Here is a 25137-nt window from a genome sequence, read left to right as displayed (position 1 = left end):
TTTCTTTAAACCAATCAGAATAGTCGTGGGTGGGGCTAAGCTCTGGATGCAACTACTTTGGTTCTGCTACATAGTCTCAGGAAGGAACTGTTCACCCTGATAGAAGAAACACATGTGCATGTTGACAGAGAGCAGACACACACACACACACACACACACTATTTCAATGTGCTGCATCCATGGCTTATCAGTCTGTGTAACATTACTTCGTCCTCAGCAATCCTGCTCCAATCACTCCCAAAACATCCCAGTTAGATATAAGATGGCTAACGTTAACATATTCTTTAGGAATCTTTACAGTTATTCCCTTAAAGAAGTGACCAGGCCTGCCTTGTTGCACCATCAAAACGTCTTTCTGAACTTTCCATTTTTACACAGTAACATCTGGAGATGTTCTGCTAAATGAAGTGTGGTTGGTCCAGGCTACTGTGCATGTAGCTTGTAGCTCCAGTTAATGACTTTTGGGCCTTACATTTTAGTAGTTCTTCCAGTCTGAATGCAGGAGATACTTGAACCTCTGGAGTTCTATGGATTGGTCCCTCATCAGCCCTTGCATGGTCAACTAGAATTCACTCACACCTCCCATTAGTTCTTCTAACCCTTGTATTATTATCTCTGCATGTCCCCCCCCCCTTTGGGTCTACCAAAAGCACCTTCATCAGACGGCAAGCTGGCGACCGGAGCAGGAAAGGAATGCAAGAAGGAGGAGGATGAGTATGAGGTGGAGGAGGTTTTGGACCGCAGAGTGGTGGAGGGAAGAGTAGAGTTTCTGCTGAAATGGAAGGGGTTCTCAGAGTAAGTATGAGTCTAGAATATTAATGCTTGGTGTTCTTGGTCCTGATATACTGTGTGTATATATATCATTATCATATAACTCAATGCATTTCCTTTATTTTCATGGCTATTTACATTGTAGATTATCACTGAAGGCATCAAAACTATGAATGAACACGTGGAATTCTGAAAAGTGTGAAATAACTGAAAACATGTCATATATATTCTAGTTTCCTCAAAGTATCCCCCCCCCTTTACTGTGATTACTGCTTTGCACACTCTTGGCATTCTCTTGAATGGTAGTCCCCTGAAATGGTTTCCCAACAGTCTTGAAGGAGTTCCCAGAATGCTCAGCACTTGTTGGCCCTTTTCCCTTCACTCTGTGGTCCAGCTCTCCCCAAACAATCTGGATTAGGTTCAGGTCCGGTGACTGTGGAGGTGCAGCACTCCATCACTCTCCTTCTTGGTCAAATAGCCCTTACACAGCCTGGAGGTGTGTTTGGAGTCATTGCCCTGTTGAAAAATAAATGATGGTCCAACCAAACGCAAACCAGATGGGATGGAATGTCGCTGCTGGATGCTGTGGTAGCCATGCTGGTTCAGTATGCCTTCAATTTTGAATAAATCCCCAACAGTGTCACCAGCAAAGCCCCCCCACACCATCACACCTCCTCCTCCATGCTTCATGGTGGGAACCAGGCATGTAGAACCCATCCGGTCACCTTTTCTCCGTCGCACAAAGATCTCAAACTTGGACTCATCAGACCAAAGCCCAGATTTCCACTGGTCTAATGTCCATTCCTTGTGTTTATTGGCCCAAACAAATCTATTCTGGTTGTTGTGTCTCCTTAGCAGTGGTTTACTAGCTACTATTTGACCTTGAAGGCCTAATTCAGTCTCCTCTTAACAGTTGTTCTAGAGATATGCCTGCTGCTAGAACTCTGAGTGGTATTCATCTGGTCTCTAATCGGAGCTGCTGTTAACTTGTGATTTCTGAGGCTGGTGACTCAGATGAACTTATCCTCAGCAGTAGAGGTGACTCTTGGTCTTCCTTTCCTGGGGCGGTCTTCATGTGTTCCAGTTCCGTTGTAGCGCTTGATGGTTTTAGCGGCTGCACTTGGGGAAAAATTCATATTTCAGGACCAACTGACCTTCATTTCTTAAAGTAATGATGGCCACTCGTTTCTCTTCACTTAGCTGATTGGTTCTTGCCATAATATGAATTGTAACAGTTGTCCAATAGGGCTGTCGGCTGTGTATCAACCTGACTTCTGCACAACACAACTGATGGTCCCAACTCCATTAATAAGGCAAGAAAGTCCACTAATTAATTCTGAAAATGCCCACCTGTGAAGTGGAAACCATTTAAGGTGACTACCTCATGAAGCTCATTAAGAGAACACCAAGGGTTTGCAGCACTATCAAAAATGCAAAGGGGGGCTACTTTGAAGAACTAGAATATAAGACATGTTTTCAGTTATTTCACAGTTTTTTGTTAAGTACATAATGCCACATGTGTTCATTCATAGTTGTGAGGCCTTCAGTCATAATCTACGATGTAAATAGTCATGAAAATAAAGGAAACGCATTGAATGAGAAGGTGTGTTCAAACCTTTGGCCTGTACTGTATATGTGTGTGTATGCAAATAATCTACAGCATAGATTGCAGCATTGTATCATGCCCTCAAAGGATCAATGGATTGTCTAAAAACAAAGTGTGAGGAGATGTTCTTCTGTCTGCACTCACCTTTCCAGTGAGGATAACACATGGGAGCCACAAGACAACCTGGACCTCGACCTTATCGCCGAGTACATGCCGAAACACAAGGAGACGGAGGAGAAGAAGAAGGAGGGCAAGAGAAAAGGTGTCAGGGAGGAGGAGGTGAGTGAAAGAAAGAGGGTACTCCAGACTGAAGAGTCCCAGAAATCTAATCTCAATATTAATGAATGCACACAGAGGGCTTCACACATGTCTTTTTGGATTTATATATAAATGTGCATATTACATACATATATATATACATACATACATACATACATGCAAAATAGTAAGACTAGGCAATTCCAATTGCTTTGGCGAAAGAGAGCGGATGACAGTTGGCTTGAATAGAGCAGACGGCTCTGCAGAGTTGCGTAATTACGACTTCATGACTTTTCATGACCAGCTGAAGGAGCGGCGGTGTACATAGCAGAAACCCTGTTGTGCGTCTGTCCTATACCGTGGCAGGACACCATCAACATATCAACACTAAAAGACAGTGGCTGTGGCTCAGTAGTAGAGCGGTCGCCTGCCAATTGGAAGGTTGTTGGTTCAATCCCTGCAGTCCTATGTCAAAGTCAAAAACACTGAACCCTGAGTACGGGGTGTACTTGTACAGCAGCCTGGGCCCCCGTGTACTTATGTGTGTGAATGGTTCCTGTATTATGTAGAAGAACTTTGAGTAGTCGTTGACACTAGAAAAGTGCTATAGAGAACAGTCCATTTATCGTTTTAGTCCAAAGAGAACTCAGGTATCTTAGCCAAGTTTTAGTCAATCCATTTTTGTCTTTTTTTAAATATTATTTACACAGACACATGTTAGATAAGAGCCAGGGCTCCTGGGCTCTACAACACGTTGTTGTGCGGCTCAGGCAGAGGGACCGCAGAGTTAGCTAACGTTAACTTTTCCCTGACAACGGAGTTGGATTTGCCTTTTTTGCGGACTAAACGCTGCTGTGGCTGCCCTCCTTCTAACATCTTTACTCGTGCTGAGTTTTTAAATTCCACTGGATACACACACCTTGCCCCCCTGACTGCTGAGAAGTTTTATGGCTTCGGGAAGGGCAGATGTGCACATGCGTGTGTCATTCAGAATACAAGACAAAATAAGAGTGTTTTTCAATACAGAATTTTTTTCTCTCGATTATACTATATTTGTGATTGTTGGAGTCAAAGTCTAAATTAAAATCAAAATTCAATTAATTGCACAGCCCTCACTAATGTTAACATATTCTTTGGGAATCTTTACAGTGATTCCCTTAAAGAAGTGACCAGGCCTGCCTTGTTGCACCATCAAAACATCTTTCTGAACTTTCCATTTTCACACAGGAACATCTGGAGATGTTCTGCTAAATGAAGTGTGGTTGGTCCAGGCTACTGTGCATGTAGCTTGTAGTTCCAGTTAATGACTTTTGGGCCTTACATTTTAGTAGTTCTTCCAGTTTGAATGCAGGAGATACTTGACACTCTGGAGTCCTATGGATTGGTCCCCTCATCAGCCCTTTCATTTTCTCCATTCAAACAGAAGATTTTAATCTAGTAAAACACGGTCAACTAGAATTCACTCACACCTCCCATTAGTTCTTCTAACCCTTGTATCATTATCTCTGCATGTCCCCCCCCTCCTTGGGTCTACTAAAGGCACCTTCAGAAGATGGCAAGCTGGCGACCGGAGCAGGAAAGAAGGGCAAGAAAGAGGAGGAGGAGCCTGCAGCAGTGAAGGAGGAGGAGTATGTGGTGGAGAACGTTTTGGACCGCAGAGTGGTGAAGGGAAGAGTAGAGTTTCTGCTGAAATGGAAGGGGTTCTCAGAGTAAGTATGAGTCTAGAATATTAATGCTTGGTGTTCTTGGTCCTGAGATATATAATATATTTACATATTGCAAATAGGTGTCAGCATGTTATCATGCCTCCAAATAGGAAGGTTTGGTATTTTGACACTACGTTGCAGACCCACAAATAACCTTAAATAACCTTACAAGATGGCAATAGAAAAAAGGAATAATAGGAATGATAATAAGAGTGAGAGTGAATTGTCTAAAAACCAAGTGTGAGGAGATGTTCTTCTGTCTGCACTCACCTTTCCAGTGAGGAGAACACATGGGAGCCACAAGACAACCTGGACCTGGACCTTTTCGCCGAGTACATGCAGAAACACAAGGAGATGGAGGAGAAGAAGAAGAAGAAGGAGGGCAAGAGGAAAGGTGTCAGGAAGGAGGAGGTGAGTTAAGGAAAGAGGTTACTCCAGACTGAAGATTCCCAGAAATTTAATCTCAATATTGATGAATGCACACATAGGGGTTCACAAATGTCTTTTAGGATTTATATATTATACCGTAATTCCTCAAAGAAAATAGTGATAGTGCTGCATTACCATGGTAACCATGGTTCTGCAGCAGTGGAGCTTAGACACAGACATGCTGTGAACGATGCTTCTGGTTTTACTTAGATCGCTCCACCATGGCGCCTTACTAACTCACTCACTCTGTCTGTTGATATACAAACGCAGATCAATGGACATGCATGTATTTTTTGGGGGTGGTGTATGAGGCCACCCCCCTTTCGACCAATTATTACATCTTTGTATGCAAAACCTTCTATCCCAGCCCTGGACCATTGAACTACATCCCATAATTCAAACAGCATTTATGATGTCACCCTACAAGTGTTCTATGGGATTGAGGTCCAGGGATTGGGCTGGCTGCTCCATAACATCCATCTGGTTCATCTGGAACCAAGACTTTGCTCCTTCCTGGTGTGTTTGGGTCCTTGTCTTGTTGAAAGACCCGTTTCAAAGGCCTTTCCTCTTCAGCATAAGGCAACATGACCTCTTCAAGTATTCTGATGTATTGGAACTGATCCATGATCCCTGGAATGTGATAAACAGGCCCAACACCACAGTATGAGAAACATCCCGTAACCACCATGCTTTACTGTCTTCACAGTGGACTGGGGCTTGATTTCAGTGCAGGGGGGTCGGAGGACAAACTGTCTTCGGCTCCTAGACCCAAAAAGAACAAATTCCCTCTGATCAGTCCCCAGAATGTTGCTCCATTTCTCCATTGGCCAGTCAATGTGTCCTTTGGTTGTTTCCCACGTTGTTCAGGCTTTGGATGCCCAATAATCAGCTCACTAATTGAACACAACACTGTTATTATTTTGAACATGCTCCTTTCAATTACAGATTCAATTCTACAGAATGAGCAGCATGCATGTCCTGACTGTTGGTTTCCTTGTACTCAACAACACTTACTAGTAAATTATTTGCCATGTAGAAATATCACTTTTACCAAAAAATAATTTGAGTTTAGTGATGCTATTATTGTGAACACAACTGTACATCAAAGCAATTTTTTAAACATCCATGACCACGACATATGCGCCTGTGTTTCTCAGAGGAGTCAGTGATGCTCAGCAGTTTTATTCCAGAGCACAGCAGAAAGCTCTGCTGAGCTTCAGAACTGCTTGAGGAAATGTAGCTTGTGTGGACAATACCACATTCCACTACCATATTACTTACTTACACAATACTGCTGGCTATACAAGTTTGATTTAGCAAAAACAACAACCCAAAACAAAAGGTCAAAGGTCAACTGGTGCCCCTCATTGCTAATGTGTATCAGGGACAATGGTTCCAATTTACTTTACTGGAGTAGAGCTGTTCCAGCAACATGAAGACAACACAGTAACCCCTACAGATACCAGTGAAATCTAAAAATCTGTGGGAAAATGTTACATTTACAACTTTCCCGGCACACAAAATCCTGAATGATCCCCCATTTGTTAACGGCTGGCTAAAGGCTGGCAACAAAATGGAGGCCACACATAAATTGATCAAAAGTAGTTTATTTATCACAAACTAACCAACACTGGATGTTACATTTCCCATAATGCAACTCCATAATAGTGATATTGGTAGATAATTAAGAAAGGTAATGCGTCAGTCAAACATCGTTCCATAGACGTGCTCTAAATGTTGTTTCTAGTTTAAGATAGAGCTCTACAGCATGGCACCTCACTAACTCACTCTCTTGGTTTTTCTCTGTTGATAGAAACGGAGAGGAAGAGGAGTCAAACGTCACCGCTGTCAGCACTGTGACAAATCCTTCACATCAGGATATTTAAAGATTCATCAGAGAGTTCACACTGGAGAGAAGCCTTACAGCTGTGATCAATGTGGTGCAGCTTTCACACAACAGAGTACCCTAAAAACACATCAACGCATTCACACTGGAGAGAAACCTTACAGCTGTGATCAATGTGGGGAAACTTTTTCTCGTGGTGGTAGCCTTAAAACTCACCAGCGCATTCACACTGGAGAGAAGCCGTACAGCTGTGAACAATGTGGGGAAACCTTTTCTCAGAGTGGTAACCTTAAATCTCACCAGCGCATTCACACTGGAGAGAAGCCGTACTGGTGTGAACAATGTGGGGAAACCTTTTCTAAGAGTGATAACCTTAAAACGCACCAGCGCATTCACACTGGAGAGAAGCCGTACTGGTGTGAACAATGTGGGGAAACCTTTTCTCGTAGCAGTAACCTTAAAAGACACCAGCGCATTCACACTACCTCGTTGTGAACATGTTTCAGAGCCAAGCTGTGTCCTCCTCCTCATGCCCTGATAGCTGTGTTGTTATATTCTGATCTTCTCTCCACATTGAAGGCTGACCAGCAGTAACTTTATCTTCTGATCAACATGTATGTTATTGTGGATCAGCTGGACTGTTTTCTGCCTGTCCTCAGAACCCTTTACCATTTAGGGACCAGAATCGGTGCCTGAACCCATCCTTTTAAAAATACTTCTTTAAATGTATATATATTAAAAAAAAAAAGGAGCACAAAAAGACAGTCAGCAACATTCAAGAACAGCTTGTTTATTTCTATATGGTCCAAATTAAATGTAAAAAAAAAATGTAATAACATATTTCTCCAGTAAATTGCTGCTAAATGACAAAAACAACCACTAGATGGAAAAAGGCAGCCCTGGTATTTCAGTAGCACCGAAATGAAGCCCCCAAATACCCGTTACTATTCGGTCCCATAGATACCGGGTGTTAAGGCACCGGTGCCGTACTAGAACCAGGTTTCGGTACCCAACCCTAACCACAATGTACCCACAGTGGGAAGGAGAAGGCCCAAAGGAGAAACATTAAGACGTTTAAAGATGTTTTGGTTGGAAAACGTAGACATGTTTAAAACTTTTTGATTTTGTAAAAACTTTCTTCTCATCTCTAGAAACATACATCTTTTTTTTGGCTGACAGAAAGTCATTGTAATTTTTATTTTAGGAATACATTTTTGTCACCCTTATATAGTGAGTTTAGAAATATTTGTGTAAATTGGTCCTCTCATCATTAACAACAAACTAGAAGTTGGCCATTTTTAATTGTTCACTCTCAAGTTATTGTTTTGTTGTTAAATAAAAGAAATTAAACGAGGTCTATGGCTGATTATTTGAGACTTGATATGGTGGATTTATCCTTCCTGCCCTTTCTGTGTTTAAACTCCTTGATAAGAGAACGTTTCCATCCCCTAAAAGTGCTGAAAGACTCAGATTATTATTCTAAGTGTGTGACAACATTATGGGATGGATCCCTACAGAGATAGATCTTTTAGATAGAAAAATGAAGGTGATTTTCTTACTAAACCAAGTGATATAGCAAATTGTGTCAATGATTATTTTATCAATAAAATAAATAAGCTTAAAAATACTACACCGCTACACAACACGGCTTTGTCAAAAACATTGATAAATAAGATCATGGAAAGTAAAACATGTGGCTTCTGATGAATTGTAAAACAAACCACCTGGTGTGGACTATCTTGAATATAAGTGGATTAAGCCAATAGTTTCAATCATTGTTCCTACTATTGCTCACATAATTAATATGTGTTTTATGGAAAATATATGTCTGCAAGCATGGAAGATATGTAAAGTTGTGCCAATACCAAAGAATAAGAAAATGCCTTTTATCTGGATCAAACAGTAGACCAATAAGCTTATTACCAATTCTCTGTAAAATAATGGAAAGAATTGTTTATGAACAGATTCAGTTTTAGTTTTTAAATAATAATTTAATTACAGTTTTTCAGCTTGCATACATACAGAGGAAAACACTCAACTGCCACTGCCCTGACTCAGATGGTTGATGACTGGTTTAAGGATATGGACGAGAGGAAAATAATAGGTGTTGTGATGCTTGATTTTACTGGAGCATTTGATATAACTGACCACAACTTACTGTTAAAAAAAATTGGAATATTATGGTTTTTCACAAACCGCATTAGTAGTTTGTTTGGCATGTGGTGTTTTTATGGCAACAGTCCACGATTGAGCTGTCTGATTTTATTGGACGAAAGACTACTTTTGACGCAAAACATTGTACCAAGATTGGAACTTGAATTTTTTGGTCAAAAGTGACAGCAGATAAGCTTAGTTTCCACCATCTATTGGACGACAGACTACTTTTGCCAAAATTGGAAATTGAATATTGGTAAAAAGGAAATGCAGCTTAAAAAAGTAAATTCAGCTTAGATTTGTTACTTACTTGAAAGGCTATGGTCAAGTAGATTATCATGGGGTCTTTTCACGGCTCCACTGCCCAATTCAGAATTCCGATATCATTTGACAACAGGAAACATTTGATACGAAATATTTTTACCAACACACAGACTTTATTTTGCCAGTAAAACCTAATAGTAATATCGTGATGAATTTGCCACATAGGTGACAGTCTCTTGTCCATCACACTCAATAAATAAACCACATTGGTCAATCCATACCTCCACTTCGATGCAAAGTAGTCTCATCCGGGACCTCTCGCACCCGAAGCTAGAATCATAACCCTAGACCAACAAGCCACGTACTAACATCATATTAGCAATTTTCCATCAAATAAATGTGATCAGTCGGTGACTCAAAAGGCATTTGTTAAGTAGTTTGTTTGGCACATAAGGTTTTTATTGCTCCACTGCCAGAGTGAGCTTTCTGATTATATTGGACTAAAGACTGCACCCCAAGCTTCAGGTATGGGTGAGAGAGCGCACCCCTGCCTTTGTTGGCACAAGCGGTAGACCTGGTGGAGACCTTCATGGCCGCCAGGCAAACTGGTAGAGGCTATCGTCTGGGCCTTCAACAGCAGGACGTGAGAAAGAATGACCCAGCAGACCAGCAAGAGCCGGAGAGGACATTCTCTGGTAAGTCCGTGGGTGGTAGGGGTCGTGTGTTTAAGCCCTCCAATGTCCCAAGAAAACCCAGTGTTAGTCTCATTCCAGCTGTAGCACCCGGGGTAATAGTATGTCATGGTTGTGGCCAGCCAGGTCACATTAGGCCCAATTGCTCAGTGAAGCAAATGTCTGATTCCAGAATATGTTGCATACCTGGCACCTCTGATGTTACTGTCCCTGTGAAAGTAAAAAGGAAAAGACAGTACAGGCTTTAGTTGACACAGGCAGTAGTCTGTCTTTCGTTCTTACGTAACTCTATCTCCCCCGCTTCTTTTTTTTGTTTCTTGTTATGTCTTGTAAGTACTATGCTTTTGGGTCGTCTGTCCATCCGTTAGGCCAAAGAAACAGATACCAGCATGTAACTTTGCAAATCAGTGTCTCACCCTGGCCGCCATCAAAGATGCCATTTGGACCTCCAGAAACTTCCTGGTAAGAAAGCACATGCAGATCCCATTCCCTCAAAACGTGAATCACAGATATTCCAGCACCTGGACTTGATCAGACTGGGAATATGCCAAAGAGATGTTCACAAGTTAAGCCGAGGTAAATGCTCGGCCCACATTCACACAGACCTAAAACTACTCACTTAATGCTGGTTACAATATTCTAAAATAAAAAATGTCAGAGAAACATTGCAAAGAGTGAAGGGTGTTGATAACATTTTTTAACAAGGTATTTGCTAATTATTGCTTCAGTAGTCTCCTTCAATATCCTTCAAGGTAAGCAGGAAGCTCACATAAATGATAGTTATAAGGTCTACCAAATGTTTAACTTTGCTTAGGGTGCGCTAGGTCCTGGATGGGACTACTTTGCCTTTCGAGACACTGACTAGTCACATTTACTTGATGGAAAATTGCTAATAAGGTGTTTTTAAGTGGCTTGTTGGTCTAGCGGTATGATTCTTACTTTGGGTGCGAGAGGTTATGGGTTCAACTCTCAGACGAGCCCTGAAGGAAGGAGCTGTTACAAACTTAATCCGTAATTTACTGTCCAGGAAGCAAAATTGTAGTACAGCATGTTGGCAATTCTTCATATCCTGCTTCAACTGCACGCAATGGAATTTATTTTTAAATGTTTTGTGTCAAAAGTAGTCTGTTGTAAAATATAATCAGAAAGCTCAATCTGGCAGTGGAGCCCAAAAAACACTACATGCCAAACAAACTACTTGACCATTGCCTTTCTATTCACTGACAGATCACAGCCACATTTCCTTGATGGAAAATTGGAAAACTTAAGTTATTGTTCTGGGGCCCAAGCACCTCCGTGACGCATTATCCAAAGAGATAGTTACTCTGGATGGCATCACCCTGGCCTCCAGCACCACTGTGAGGAATCTTTTCACCTACGTGATATTGCAAAAATGAACATTTGTATAGATATCCATCCATCCATCTTCATCCGCTTATCCGGTATCGGGTCGCGGGGGCAGCAGCTCCAGTAGGGGACCCCAAACTTCCCTTTCCCGAGCCACATCAACTTTGTTTTGACCACATCTATATTTGTATAGATATAACATGTATTATGTTCCAGATGCATTGGTGTTACAACAGGTATCAGCACTGTAGTTCCCTTAAACTTGACATGCCATTAAGTTCCCTTTTCACTTGCAGCAACAGATGCTTTGCTAAACATCCAGACTGGAAATAGACTTAGTGCTGATACAAATGATGAGATTTAGCAGATGATGGTTTCGATCCATCGACCTCTGGGTTATGGGCCCAGCACGCTTCCGCTGCGCCACTCTGCTCTGCTGTTTGGGCTCAGGGGATGGAAGTTCTGTGATTCACATTTTGAGGGACGGTGGCAACAAAGGTTCCAACAGCTTACGGGTGGGAAAGTTTAACATTTTGTAGACCTTGCAACTTGCGTATCACTTTGCTCAGCCTCCCTGGTCTACTCCAAAGTGGTGGAAAGGAAGCTTCAGCCAATCCTCCGCCAAGTTGCCTCTTATGTTTTTAGTTACTTCACCAATACATTACAATATTACATTACAGTTTGTCAACTACCACCATCATTGGGCAATGCACTGTTTACTGCAAATCTTGCATTACATCTGGTCATTAAGAGTGACTTTTGCATTAATTACCATGAACACAAGGATGCTTTTCTCTTTCAGAATGAGGGCTTTTGCAGCACACTTATTGGAGATGCCGGGGATTGAACTCCCGTCTCTCTGGAGGCGTGGGTTCAAACCCACCACTGCCTTTGGCATCTATTACATAGCTGGAAGCCAACCAATGTGTTGTCTTACAGCTGTGTCATTTGGGCTGAACTTGGTGAAGTAACTACAATCATCCATCAATCACCTTGCTGAGATTGTTCCTTGTTAACCTGAGGTTTAACAATTGGTGAAACCTTCCTTTCCAGCACTTTGGAGTAGAAAATCAACAAATCATTGTGATAATTAATCGTGATCTCCATATTGATCAAAGTAATTGTCATTATCATTTTGGCCGTAATCATGCAGCCCAAAGAGATCTAATGTTTTATCAAACCAGGTTGGGCAAGTAACCTTTCTGCTGACTTCTTGTTAAAAAAAGCAAGTAACATCACTCAAAGAAAGCTACTGCGATGGCTGGGAATCAAACTCAGGTCAACTGCTTGGAAGGCAGCTATGCTCACCACTATACCACCATCGCTGGACAATGCAATGTTCACTTCAAATCTTGTAATACATCTGGGCATTGAGCCTGGAAGTGCGCTCTATCACTGAGCTACAGCCCCTGATGATTCCGAAATTCCCTCCAGGGGGGTCATGTGTTATCACATTAACAAGAATGGGAAGTGCGTTCATAAATATTGTTGACCTTCAATAGCTCAGTTGGTAGAGCGGAGGCCTGTAGAAGCATAAATCCAAAATCCTTAGGTTACTGGCGCAAAGAAGCAGTCTCTTCCAGAGTTTCCCTTCACGGATCAATCAAGTATTTCTGATTCTGATGTAGAGATGGACAGCCGACCCAAAAGCATAATACTTCTTGCCGAAAAAACAGGAAGGGCTCATTTAAAGGTTTTATTGCTTACTTAGTTATATAATTGTAACATTATTTATTAATATAACATTAAAAATAATCCCATGTTAGTCATATTTTTTATGTTTTAATTTTTTAAAAAACTATTAAAGAAGATAAGGATAAACAAGATAAAGATAGGATGGCTGAGCGTTCCAAGGCTCTGCTTTCAGGTCGCAGTCTCCACTGGGGGCTTGGATTCAAATCCCACTTCTTACATGAATTGTTTCCTTCTAGAACTAATTTCAGAGACATGGTATTGGGAAGCTTGAACTCAGCTATTCTCTACATGGTAGTGGATATTAATTTGCGCAAGATACTGAATTGAAAGTACAGCCGCACCTTTTGTGAGGATCTGCATTATCAACCCATGTAAAGTTACCATGTGGACACAGTAGACCTATCTACTGCTGTATTCATTGTTTGTGGCAAGAGCTTTAAAACCTATTCTTGACTTTTCTTGTTCCACATCCTGTGTGAACGCTTAGCTTACTAAATGACTTAAGTTAGCCAGTAATTGTTGTGTGCCTTCAAAAGCATAAGTGTTAATAATATGGAAGAAGCTGCCTGGCAAACCAATGTTCCCTTTTAGAACAGTGGTTCCATGGTGTAATGGTAAGCACTCTGGACTTTGAATCCAGTGATCCGAGTTCAAGTCTCAGTGGAACCTGGTTTTAAGCCAGACTACTGGTGAAATTAAAAAAATCAACCTCTACACTGTCCACATCTAGGCTAACGGGTCAAATATTCTTGGCTGTTCGACTGAAAACAGTATGTTGGTAGTGGCATGTTGAGCTGTGACCTGTACTTCATGTTAACTGAAAGGAGCTCCAAATTTAGACTTAGTTGAACATATTGAAGATATTTCCACAACGTTGACCCAAATGTCAGTCTCTTTCCCATCTAGTTGGGACATGTCTGGACACAGGTGGACATTTTGGACAGAAACATTGGTGGATCTTGATTCCCACCACAGGATTCAGCCTGCATTGCACATTGGGGTACAGAGTCAGTAAGATGCCTTCACATCCCGCGCAATGTGTTGCCATTGTCAAGCACATTTGTTTGTGGGGTTGAGGGTATTCTGGGGTTGTGTAAATAAAGTAGGCAGGACTAGATTATAGCCGATAGATATCAGAGATCCATCCATTACCTTAATTTTTATGCGTTGTACTTTTCCCTTGCCGGGTGAGTTAGGGAAACTGTTACAGCATAGCGGAGTACTCCGTCCACCTCCACACTTGTAGTCCTCTCTTCAAGCAGACTTACTGCCTCCTGGTCTTGTCTTGACCTGGTTACCACTTTCTCATTTTTGTATGGCAGCACATCCAGCTGCTAGAGATTCTCAACAATCTGGAAGAGCTCCATGTTGGAAGGAACAGTGGACGTCAGAAAGTACTGTTGGGCCGTAGCTGTTGCTCTACGATCCGTGCTGGGCCCTGAAACGTCCCCCCCTCCCCCAAGTCGGGTTCGAATGGTGAGTGGTCAACCCAATCCCTGTGAAAGTACCCTGGTAGCAAATGAATATTGCATGTTACATTTACACAGAAACACCAATAACATACACACAAGGTGTTCTATTTGCCTGTTAACTAATGAAATTAAGTAATAAATGCGCTACTTTGGCTCCACTACAGTTCTGTGTCAGTCAACTGCTCCATTTCACTCACCACTGAGTCAGACTTAATGCCCCGCCCACAACAACATCTGATTAGCAGGCAATTTAAAAACAAGTACAGGTAATCTCTGCAAAAACAAGGTGCTGCTGGGATTTGAACCCAGGAACTTTTCCTGACTAGACAGGCACTTCAACCAACTAAGCCACAGCACCTCTGAACATAGATGCATGGACATTATGGAGGTACTCAGTGTAAACAACTGAGGTGGTTGGGTCATCTGGCAAGGATGCCTCTTGGGGTTCTCCGTAGAGAACTGGTCCAGGCACGTCCAGCTGGGAGGAGGTCCTCGGGGAAGACCCAGGACTATGTGGAGAGATTATATCTTCAACCTGGCCTGGGAACGCCTCTGGATCCCCCAGTCGGAGCTGGTTGATGTGGCTCGGCAAAGGGCAGTTTGGGGTCCCCTGCTGGAGCTGCTGGACAAAGATGGAGGGATGGAGGGAACCCTTTTCACTAGCTCATTGTATTCTTGCAAGAAAGACTTAGTTGCAGGAGGTGCTGTAGCTTAGTGGTTAAAGCGCCTGTCTCGTAAACTGGAGATCCTGGTTCCAAATGCCAGCAGTGCCTGGTTATCACTGAATAAAGTGTTTCCACATGGTTTGTGATACTTAACATATGCAACAAAGATGAAGCCTGATTTTCTAGAGCACTAAAGTGACATGTGATGCTGTTTTGTACCATAACATTACATGTGTACATGTAAAGCAAATAAAAGCCTTTTGTTGGAGGTGTTTTTGCAACTTTAGTGTGAAGATTATAAAGTTTTTATTATTATGAATTCCTTCAGTCTTACCTTGGAAGCTTAGGGCTCCTGCACACTGCCTGCATGGCGTGAGTGTGTCAGCTGAGGTTAGAATGCCTATCGTATTGGTCAACACTGTTAACATGGGAGAAATATTTAAAAAACAGACACGCCACACAGCAAACACTATGTTGAATGTTGAGGAGGACTAAATTAGGACTGTGTTTTAAGCGTTCCATGGCTTTCCATGAGAAATGGCATGATAACAGCTGTTTTCAGTGTTGATGGAACATGGCCTGACCGGAGGGAGTGGTTAATGACCTTTGTGATGAGGGGACTTATGGCATGGAGGTTAGATTTTACCAGACCTGTGGGAAAAGGGTCTCTCATCTCTCAAGGTCCTTGCATAGGACTTCTGTTGTTCTCGGTAGGCCTGCCTATCAACAGTGAGTCCTGAGGTGTCGCTCAAGGACATGTCCAGCTGTTTTCATTTGCCGGAGTTCGTAGGGGTCCCCTGCTGGAGCTGCTGGACGAAGATGGATGGATGGAAGCAACCCTGTTCATTAGCTCATTGTATTCTTGCAAGACAGGTTTATCTGTCGAAGGCGCTGTAGCTTAGTGGTTAAAGCGTCTGTCTTGTAAACAGGAGATCCCGGGTCCAAATCCCAGCAGGGAACGTTATAACCAGGAGGGAACGTTCTCTAAACATTAGCTTTTGGTTCGAACTAACCTTTAGAGAACCAAAAACTAACGTTACCTAACGTTCTCTAGACGTTCTGTGTTAGTGGGGTACTTATCGCTGTCAAAAGGTATGGTGTTATGTTTGACAATGATACTCAATACAGGAAACATGACAATGCATACTATTTTTTTTTATTCTTCAGGTTTGTCTTTTTGTCGTTAATGGCTACAAGTGAACAGTTTCTTTCTGCCTTTGACCGACATATTTCGGCTTGTTTTTCCAGCCCCTGAGCATGCACAGTAGAGCAGAGTGGCGCAGCGGAAGCGTGCTGGGCCCATAACCCAGAGGTCGATGGATCAAAACCAACCTCTGCTAATCCCTATGCTTTGTACCAGCAGTCTGTTGATGTTAAACATAGCGTCTGATGCTGCAAGTGTCTGAAGTGAAATGTCTCCGCCGGCCGAAGAGCTAACTTAATATTTTCCATAAAAATAGAAACTACAGTGCTCATACCTGCTGTAACACCCATTAAAACTGGAGCATAAAACAATAAATTCATTACACTACAATTAATAAATACTGTAAATAGAAACATGTACGCTTAAAGTAAAGTAAAACCTGTAAATGCAACGGCGGTGGCTGGAAATCAAACCTGGGCAAAATGCTTGCACTGATGATATTATTCATAGTCAAAAAGTAACATATCTGTTGCCTTTCTGCTGGACACTACAACGTTTACTGCAAATCTTGTAACACAGACTGAAAATAAATGCTAAGAAATACATTGCCGGAGGCTTTCAGTAGTTATGAGATAACACAATATTATTCATGAAGGTACATCTGCAATTTGGTGTAATGTCATATGTTGTTGGTTTTCTACCGCGCTTAAAGAGCGCCTCTCGTTGTCGGCAGGATTCGAACCTGCGCGGGGAGACCTCAATGGATCTCTAGTCCATCGCCTTAACCACTCGGCCACAACAACCTGAAACACAGCCCTGTACCTGTTTGCATGAATGTTCATAAACATTTCAATTGGAAAGTCATACCAGACATGGACAAAGTGCAAATCATAGTCTGTGGATAGTTGTGGATGAAGTTTGATTGATTGATATGCTCCCTTATTTGTACAAGAGCTATTTTGTAACAGAGATCTAATGTTTTATCCAATCCAGTTGGGCAAATAACCTTTCTGCTTACTTCCTACTTGTTTCTGCATTTGTTCAGAGCTATGTCTGATGATGAACTCACTACCGGGACAACCCCAAAGAGAAGCACTTATGAACACAATAATCATCAGTGTCTCCATTTGAGATGATCTGAATGTGATTACAATGACATCCATCTTCAGTTAGTCTGTAGCATTGTCATGTTCAACTGCCCCAACAAGTAGCACTTACTGAATTCAACAGTCAAGTCAATGCTAAAGTTACAGTAATAGGAATGACTTAGAAAACATTTCAGCATTGTTTAACCAGTAACAAGGGAGAATATTCTTTTTAAACATTTCTATAGGGAGGTCAGCAAAACTACCCGTCTGTCTGTACAGACTACAACTCAACCCTTTTTCAAACCTAAGCTGGGTGAGTAACGTTTCCAGATGTCTTTGTGTAGGTGTTGCAGAAATGCTGGAGTAGTGTGGATACGTGGCCTAAATATAACAACAGATATGCGTTGTTATAGGAAAACAGTATTAAATAGGATATAGACCAAGAAAGACAAAACCTTTACATCAGCATTGAGCATGTTCCTGCTGTCAAAGAGAGCTTTACTGTGACGTAGGATCACCTACCTCAGGATCCAGGAATCCACAAAAACAACAAATGAGGCTAAAGAGTTATATAAACATTTGAATAAAAACATGTATGTGCATGAGTGAAGACAATGAAACCTGTACTCTTTCTCTATCTATGTTGTTTCTTTTTTTGTTTAGATTATTTTTTCAGGTTTTTTTTCCTTTATTAGATAGAGACAGTTGATAGACATACGAAACAGGGAGAGAGAGAAAGATGGGGGATGACACGTAGCAAAGGGCCACAGGCTGGATTCGAACCTGGGCCGCTGCAGGACTCAGCCAACATGGGGCGAGCGCACTTACTCAGTGAGCTATAGGCCACCCCCTATGTTGTTTCTTCTTGCTGACATAGTGCCAAATGTTGTCAGGCTCACTGGTGACTCGACTGAACCATTTAATTGTATCACTCAGTGTTAAAAATTAAAATTAAAAACGAACATGTTTTCTGCCTGGTTTCCAATCCGGGACCAGTTTCAGCCGCTGTCGGGGGTCTGATTTAAAGGAAATGGTACTCTTTAAAAGTGTTGGGGTTCTAGCATTAAACTAATGAGGAAGAATCTGACAAATCTAAATCAACCAAAAACAAGTCCAGGAACTTACTCTTACACCTGTATCCGTCAAGTCCTGACCATTCCCTGACCGGGAATTGAACCCGTGCTGCGGCGGTGAGAGCGCCGAATCCTAGCCACTAGACCATCAGGGAGTCTCATCTATCCAATTCATCTTTGTAGATGTGAGTTTCCTTGTGCAAATGTGAAAAGTGACGTGTAAAAATTTTTTGGGGGAAAAACCCACAAAGATTTAAGAATGAAAATCAGAGGGAGAAGACAAGGACAGATCGGTGGCAGAAGACGGGGACAGATCAGAGGGAAAAGACAGGGACATATCAGAGGGAGAAGACAGGGACATATCAGAGGGAGAAGACAGGGACAGATCCGTGGGAGAAGACGGGGACATATTAGAGGGAAAAGACGGGGACATATCAGAGGGAAAAGACGGGGACATATCAGAGGGAAAAGACGGGGACATATAAGGGAGAGAAAACGGGGACAGATCTGTGGGAGAAGACGGGGACTGATCAGAGGGAGAAGACAGGGACTGATCAGAGGGAAAAGACGGGGACAGATCAGAGGGAAAAGACAGGGACAGATCCGTGGGAGAAGACAAGGACAGATCAGAGGGAGAAGACAGGGACAGATCAAAGGATCAACACACAGAGACTTTGATTCCTAATAATTAAACTGAAATAATAAAATCTGTCTTCTAGGAGATGACGGGGACAGATCCGTCTGGAGAAGACGGGGACAGATCAGAGAACCAACCCGATATCATGAAGACAGAGCTGTCTCTGTCTCTCTCTATCCTTTTATTCGTCCTTATTTCTTGTTGGAGAACAGAAGAACTCAGTTTTGTTTTTATTTGTCTGTTTGCGTCCGTTTTCAAACCCGAGCACCTTATTTAAGTTTTGTTGCATGAATGTTTTATTTTGAAAGAGTGTAAAACAACTTCCTAATAAAACAGGTTGAACTATCTGAGGTTTATTCATAAAGTGTGTGTGCGTGTGAGTGTGCTTGTGTGTGTGCGTGTGCTTGTGTGTGTGTGTGTGTGTAAAAAAAAACAATGATTCAGTTTGAAATATATTTTCATCCACAAATTAATTTTAGTCTTCAAAGCCTCGTAGTAACTCATAGTATAGTACGTCAAAATATTCCTAAAAAGACATAGTATAGTATGACAAAAAAGTCATAAAAGTCATAGAATAGTATGTCGACAAAAACATAAAAAGTCATAGTATAATATGTCGAAATATTCCTAAATGTTGTAGTGTAGTATGTCATAAAAAGTCCAAATTTATAGTTGTTGTAAAACAAGAAGAATCTAAAGTCCTCTGGAGAATGCGGGCATTGATCCCGCTACCTCTCGCATGCTAAGCAAGCGCTCTACCATTTGAGCTAATTCCCCTTCTCAAAAAGTGTCATAGTATGTTGAAAAAATTCATAAAAGTCATAGTATAGTACGTCAAAAAATTCATAAAAGTCATAGTATATTATGACAAAAAATCATAAAAGTCATAGTATAATATGACAAATATTCAAAAAAGTCATGGTCAACATTGTGGAAAGATCTACAATATGTTCAACTTAGTCTAAATATAGAGCTCCTTCAAGTTAACATGAAGTACATGCCACCACCAACATACTGTTTTCAGTCCAACAGCCAAGAATATTTTACCCGTTAGCCTAGATGTGGACAGTGTAGAGGTTGATTTTTTTTATTTCACCAGTACTCTGGCTTAAAACCAGGTTCCACCGAGACTTGAACTCGGATTACTGGATTCAAAGTCCAGAGTGCTCACCATTACACCATGGAACCACTATTCTGAAAGGCAACATTGGTTTGCCAGGCAGCTTCTTCCATATTATTAACACTTATGCTATTGAAGGCACACAACAATTAATGGTTAACTTAAGTCATTTAGTAAGCTAAGCATTACATTTGATGTATCAGTCAGGATGGCTGATCGGTCCAAGGTGCTGTGTTCAGGTAGCAGTCTCCGTTGGAGGTGTGGGTTCAAATCCCACTTCTGACAACTAGTTTTTTCATCTGGAACTAATGTCTGAGACATGAAATTGGTAATAAAGAACTTAGCAGTTCTTTGTATTTAAGAGGACATGAAGTTGGAAAGAAACACAATTGCAAGTTGAGTGTTTTCTTGAGCATCTTTATTGTCAACACATGTAAAGTTACCATGTGTTTGTACACAGTAGACATATCTACTGCTGTATTCACTGTCTGTGGCAAGTCCCACATCCTCTGAACGCTTAGCTAACTAAATGACTTAAGTTGGCCTGTAATTTTTGCTTTTTAATCTGCGTTGTGATGTTGTTTGCCTTAATATCGCACATGTGGATATTATAAAGAATGCCAAGCAAACCCTTGCAACAATTTTAAAGGGTCCATGGTGTAATGGTTAGCACTCTGGACTCTGAATCCAGTTCAAATGTCAGTGGAACCGGTTTTAAGTTGCATGTATGCATTGTCTTAAGTTAAGTGTAATGTGTTGTAGTATCTATAGAGATTTGTGGTGTAGTATGGATCATTGTCCTGTCCTTTATGTATTATGAAACTTATTGCCGCCTTCTTGGCAGGACTCCCTGGAAGAAGAGTTACTTTAGCTCAATGGAATTGTTCCTGGTTAAATAAAGGTTAAAAAAAAAAAATATATGAATCCGTAATCTGTCCAAACATTCCTCTCTTCATCACCACCATACTGGAAGTCGGCCATGTTTAATTGGATGCTCTCCAGTTATGTTGTTTGGTAGATTAACTTTATGTTTCCTACTTGGTGACTTTCATTTCATATTCTTTGTCTGACATTTTCTATCCCTGTTTGTATTTTCTGTGACTGCATGGTTTTAAAATCTGTTGGAGTTTCTTCAGACTAAAGCAAAGACACTGATGTCCTCCAAAAGACACATAAAGACAGCACCTGTTTCCAGAGGACCTAAAGAATGACGAGCAGCAGGAAACAGAGCAGCTCAAATAGCAAACAGCTGATTTATTCATCTGACTCGTAGAACAACGCCAATGATTGACTTGTTTTTAATGTCTGGGAATGTGGAACAGCTCCATGCTGACTACCTGAAATAAAACAAGGCCACATGCTGATTATTGGGGACTTGATTTGATGGATTTATTCTTCCGTGTGTCTCTGTTAAACTCCTAATTTAAAGGTAAAAGTCAGCGTCCACTAAAGGTTGTGTTTGTTGCTGCTGACAGACTCAGATTATTATTCTAAGTGTGTGACAACATTATGGGATGGATCCCTACAGAGATAGACCTTTTAGTTAAAGAGGAACATCCTTTTAGTTGGATCCTTTAGTTTCCAACCAGACCAGAGTGGTGATTGGAGGAACAGTGGAAAGATGAACCAAGATGGCTTTTCACATATATATTTTCTTTTTCTATGGACTATAGTTGTGTTTGTTATTAACAGAAATCAACCTGTCAACATTCTATTCGGCATAAAGTTTCCAACATTAAGTTTAACATTAAGGAGGATTTCTCCCTATCGGCCCTCTGCTCTGCTCCGGCCCCGCTGTCCGTAATAGTTAAAGCAGATAAAAACCTAAAGAACACTCAAAAGCTTCAAGATAAAACTTACTTAAGAAGCGTCTTCATTCACGCTCAAGAGAAGCCCTATGAAGAAGAAGACTATGACTTGATTCATGAAGTCCCTGTTATTATTTTGTGGTCAGTCCCATATGGTCTAGCGGTTAGGATTCCTGGTTTTTCACCCAGGTGGCCTGGGTCAACTCCCGGTATGGGAATAGGTGTTTAGCTGGGGAAGGTCTGCAGGAAGATCTGTACAATCTCTGACATTGGCTATATTAAATCAGAGCTGTAGTTAGGTAACCTAAGTTTCTGTTCATGATCGTACTTTTGGTTTTTGAATGGTAGATGAACAACTGTGCTGGAATTTCTAATCAAAAAAACTGAACTTTCCCATTTTGACAAACTGTTTTGATCCCTTGAGGTATTTCATTGAAGTCTTTGGTCTTGGACAGTTACCTTGCAATCTAAAACTGTAATCCTATTGTCTCTGGAACAATAGTGGCAGTTGGAGGAGTAATGGCTCTTTACAGTGAATATGCAAAAGAAGATGTTCACAAATTCAGCCCAGGTAAATGCTCAGCCCATATCACACAGACATCCCTACTCATTGGTTACAATTTCTAAAATCAACAATGTCAGAGAAAAATGACAAGAGTGATAACATTTTTAGTATGTAAGTATCGGCTTTTCCCTGCAAACGTTTGTTCCAATAACATTAACAGCATACCGTTAGTTTACGTTCCTTGTGTTGGTCACGATTTTGGGAAATGATATTTGCAGGTAGTGTGGCCGAGCGGTCTAAGGTGCTGGATTGAGGCTCCGTCTCTCTAGAGGCGTAGGTTCAAATCCCACCACTGCTATTTGCTGAAATGTTACATACATTGGTATACTCCTTGCTGAGGATTGGCTAAACTTGACTTTCCAGCACCTTGGAGTAGAGTTTACCAAGGAGCCTAGTGCAGCCTGAGCATAGTGATACTCCTGTATGGGCAGATGCCATTCTTCTTGAAGAGGGGAGCAACCACCCTGGTCGGCCACTCCTTAGGCACTGCCACAGACCTCCACGCAATGTTGAAGAGGTATGTCAACCAAGACAGCCTCTCCTTACAATATTTCTCAACGAATTTAATCAATCCCTGGGGCTTTGCCATTGTGGAGTTCTTTAAACAGTAAAGCTAAGGGTATTTTTACTACTGTAAAACTATGTTACAGTAAGGGTATTATACTGTAAAAAACATGTACACTGCAGCCGACTGCAAGAGCCAGGCGGACCCAGAGCATGCTGGGAAACGCCGGCTTCTCAGCTGATTTAACAGCTGATTGGTTTACAACATGATGACGTTTTATATAAACTTTTTTATCGTTTTTGAATCGGAGCGATTTTAATTACTATTTGTCTGATTTAAAGACTTATTCTGTCCAGAACCATGTTGTGGCTGATAGAGACGTTTAGAAGTCAGACAGACTAATCTGATCAGATCATGTATCATCTACAGTGTGTTGTTCATTAAAATCAGCAACAGATTGCATGTAGAGCACTTTGCCAGCTACTCTGTCATAATCAAAAAACAACTGAGACTGTGTACAAGCTGATGTGTGGGTCTGATATATATTTTCTTAATCGGAATCGCACCACAGTGTTTTTCATCACTTCCTGTCCAGCCTGAAGGCGGCTGGAATCGGCTGGAAACTGTCCGACTTTACCGCAGCTTTTTGTCACCGCCCCCCGCTGCTGCCGCCTGCTCTCGTCCACTTTACAGGCGAGGCGCAGTTCATCTCGAACGAGCCTACTGACTCTGCAGAGAGAGCCATCAGAGCTGATCAGCAACAGCTGTGCTCCTGCATGATGGGTTTTAACCTGGCATTGTAGCACAGGAACCAGTTTCTCTTGGTGACTGGAGCGATGGCAGCTGTTTGGGCCTTTGTTTGTTTGTGTCTGACTGTTTGGATTAACAAAGGTTGTACATTTCTTCTGTTTGAAGCTTGTATTCAAATATGTAGTGGAGTATAGCGAATGTAAGAGTAGGGTAAATTACTCAATTACTGAAATGAAATTTAGCAAGTTCATATATGTGGCGTCAAACAGCAGAAACATTTGATTAACAGCATTTGCATTGTCCTTAGGCTGGAGTTTGCCAGTTGGAGGCACAAATGAAAACATGATGATGCGCTGCAGAGGAGAATGATTAGAGGTAAGAACGTTAGTGACTGAATCTTAAAGAGCTCTTACAGAGGCTAACTGGATTTATTTTGTGCTACAGATGTGTCTCCCAATGAAATCCCATGAAGAGGGCCTTTGCACTTCCCAGTCATGGAGTCTAAGTTGATCCAAGCCGCTAAAGGTGAGCAGGTTCTATGAAACCATATGGGAAATGCTGATATTGTATTTACAGCTGAGGTTCTTTGTGGCACAATGTAGAAAACTAAGGTTAAGTTGTCTGGCTTTTGGATTGGGGATTCCTACCTATGTGTAATTTAAGCTATTTTGACCATACCATGTGGGTATAAGCTGGCTTCTCAAATTATTCAAACATTTATATAGTCAGTCAGCAAACTTAAGCTAAAGTAGCTCTGTAGAGATCGTGGAATTTCCCAAACAAAGTAAATGCAGCACATGAACACAACTGCTGTGCTAGCTTAAACACAATTCAGATTCTGTAATGATGTAAACAAACTCCACTGGTCTAATTACCAATTAAATGTTTTGGAGATATCAAGCATTAAAGGAAGTCTTAATACTTGCTTTACTTTTTAATCAAAAACAAAGAAGCCTTAATGGTAAATTATTTACAGTATTAATGTCAAGGGTAGTTGGAATTAACGATTTCTACGTATTTTTCAGCACAAAATGGAAACAATGAAGTGGAAGCTGAGGCAGCTATTCAAAAGCTTGCAGATGTTCAATTGCCCCTGAACGGACCCAAACGGCTCAAAACGGCTCAGACGCTGGGCGACCAGGCTGCCAACCAGACGCTGGGCGACCAGGCTGCCAACCAGACGCTGGGCGACCAGGCTGCCAACCAGACGCTGGGCGACCAGGCTGCCAACCAGACGCTGGGCGACCAGGCTGCCAACCAGACGCTGGGCGACCAGGCTGCCAACCAGACGCTGGGCGACCAGGCTGCCAACCAGACGCTGGGCGACCAGGCTGCCAACCAGACGCTGGGCGACCAGGCTGCCAACCAGACGCTGGGCGACCAGGCTGCCAACCAGACGCTGGGCGACCAGGCTGCCAACCAGACGCGCCTTTGACATGTTTCTGCATGTACCTACTTATATCTGTGGTGATATTAAACTGAACTGATTTTACCATACTTCTCTGATAAATTGTAAGCAATGAATGATTTAATCTGCCAGGA

The 25137-nt window shown here is 41.7% G+C and overlaps 1 protein-coding gene and 4 non-coding genes across 5 annotated transcripts; 2 read left to right on the top strand and 3 right to left on the bottom strand.

Moving 5' to 3' along the window:
- Nucleotides 1-619: 619 nt before the first annotated feature.
- LOC116683703 (chromobox protein homolog 1-like) lies at nucleotides 620-22593 on the top strand. Its single transcript, XM_032509972.1, has 4 exons — nucleotides 620-795; nucleotides 2530-2723; nucleotides 9601-9729; nucleotides 22559-22593. The coding sequence occupies exons 1-4, from the start codon at nucleotides 620-622 to the stop codon at nucleotides 22591-22593; spliced, it is 534 nt and encodes a 177-aa protein (XP_032365863.1).
- Nucleotides 13366-13437, top strand: trnaq-uug (transfer RNA glutamine (anticodon UUG)). The gene has a single exon. It is a non-coding gene; the product is annotated as a tRNA-Gln (tRNA).
- On the bottom strand, nucleotides 16771-16852 carry trnas-aga (transfer RNA serine (anticodon AGA)). The gene has a single exon. It is a non-coding gene; the product is annotated as a tRNA-Ser (tRNA).
- On the bottom strand, nucleotides 19552-19624 carry trnaa-agc (transfer RNA alanine (anticodon AGC)). The gene has a single exon. It is a non-coding gene; the product is annotated as a tRNA-Ala (tRNA).
- On the bottom strand, nucleotides 19964-20035 carry trnaq-uug (transfer RNA glutamine (anticodon UUG)). Its single transcript has one exon. It is a non-coding gene; the product is annotated as a tRNA-Gln (tRNA).
- Nucleotides 22594-25137: the final 2544 nt, after the last annotated feature.

The sequence above is a fragment of the Etheostoma spectabile genome, unplaced genomic scaffold (genome assembly GCF_008692095.1).
Source record: "Etheostoma spectabile isolate EspeVRDwgs_2016 unplaced genomic scaffold, UIUC_Espe_1.0 scaffold00019063, whole genome shotgun sequence".
NCBI classification, from domain to species: domain Eukaryota; kingdom Metazoa; phylum Chordata; class Actinopteri; order Perciformes; family Percidae; genus Etheostoma; species Etheostoma spectabile.
The sequence above is the reverse complement of the archived record's forward strand: the minus strand, read 5'-3'. Positions and strand labels throughout refer to the sequence as shown.

Excerpts from the sequence above, each read along its gene's own strand:
- LOC116683703 (XM_032509972.1), top strand. The coding sequence starts at position 620 with ATGTCCCCCCCCCCTTTGGGTCTACCAAAAGCACCTTCATCAGACGGC. Across the intron at positions 796-2,529 it reads AAATGGAAGGGGTTCTCAGA|TGAGGATAACACATGGGAGC; the intron begins GTAAGTATGAGT and ends TCACCTTTCCAG. Across the intron at positions 9,730-22,558 it reads GCCGGAGAGGACATTCTCTG|GTAGTGTGGCCGAGCGGTCT; the intron begins GTAAGTCCGTGG and ends TGATATTTGCAG.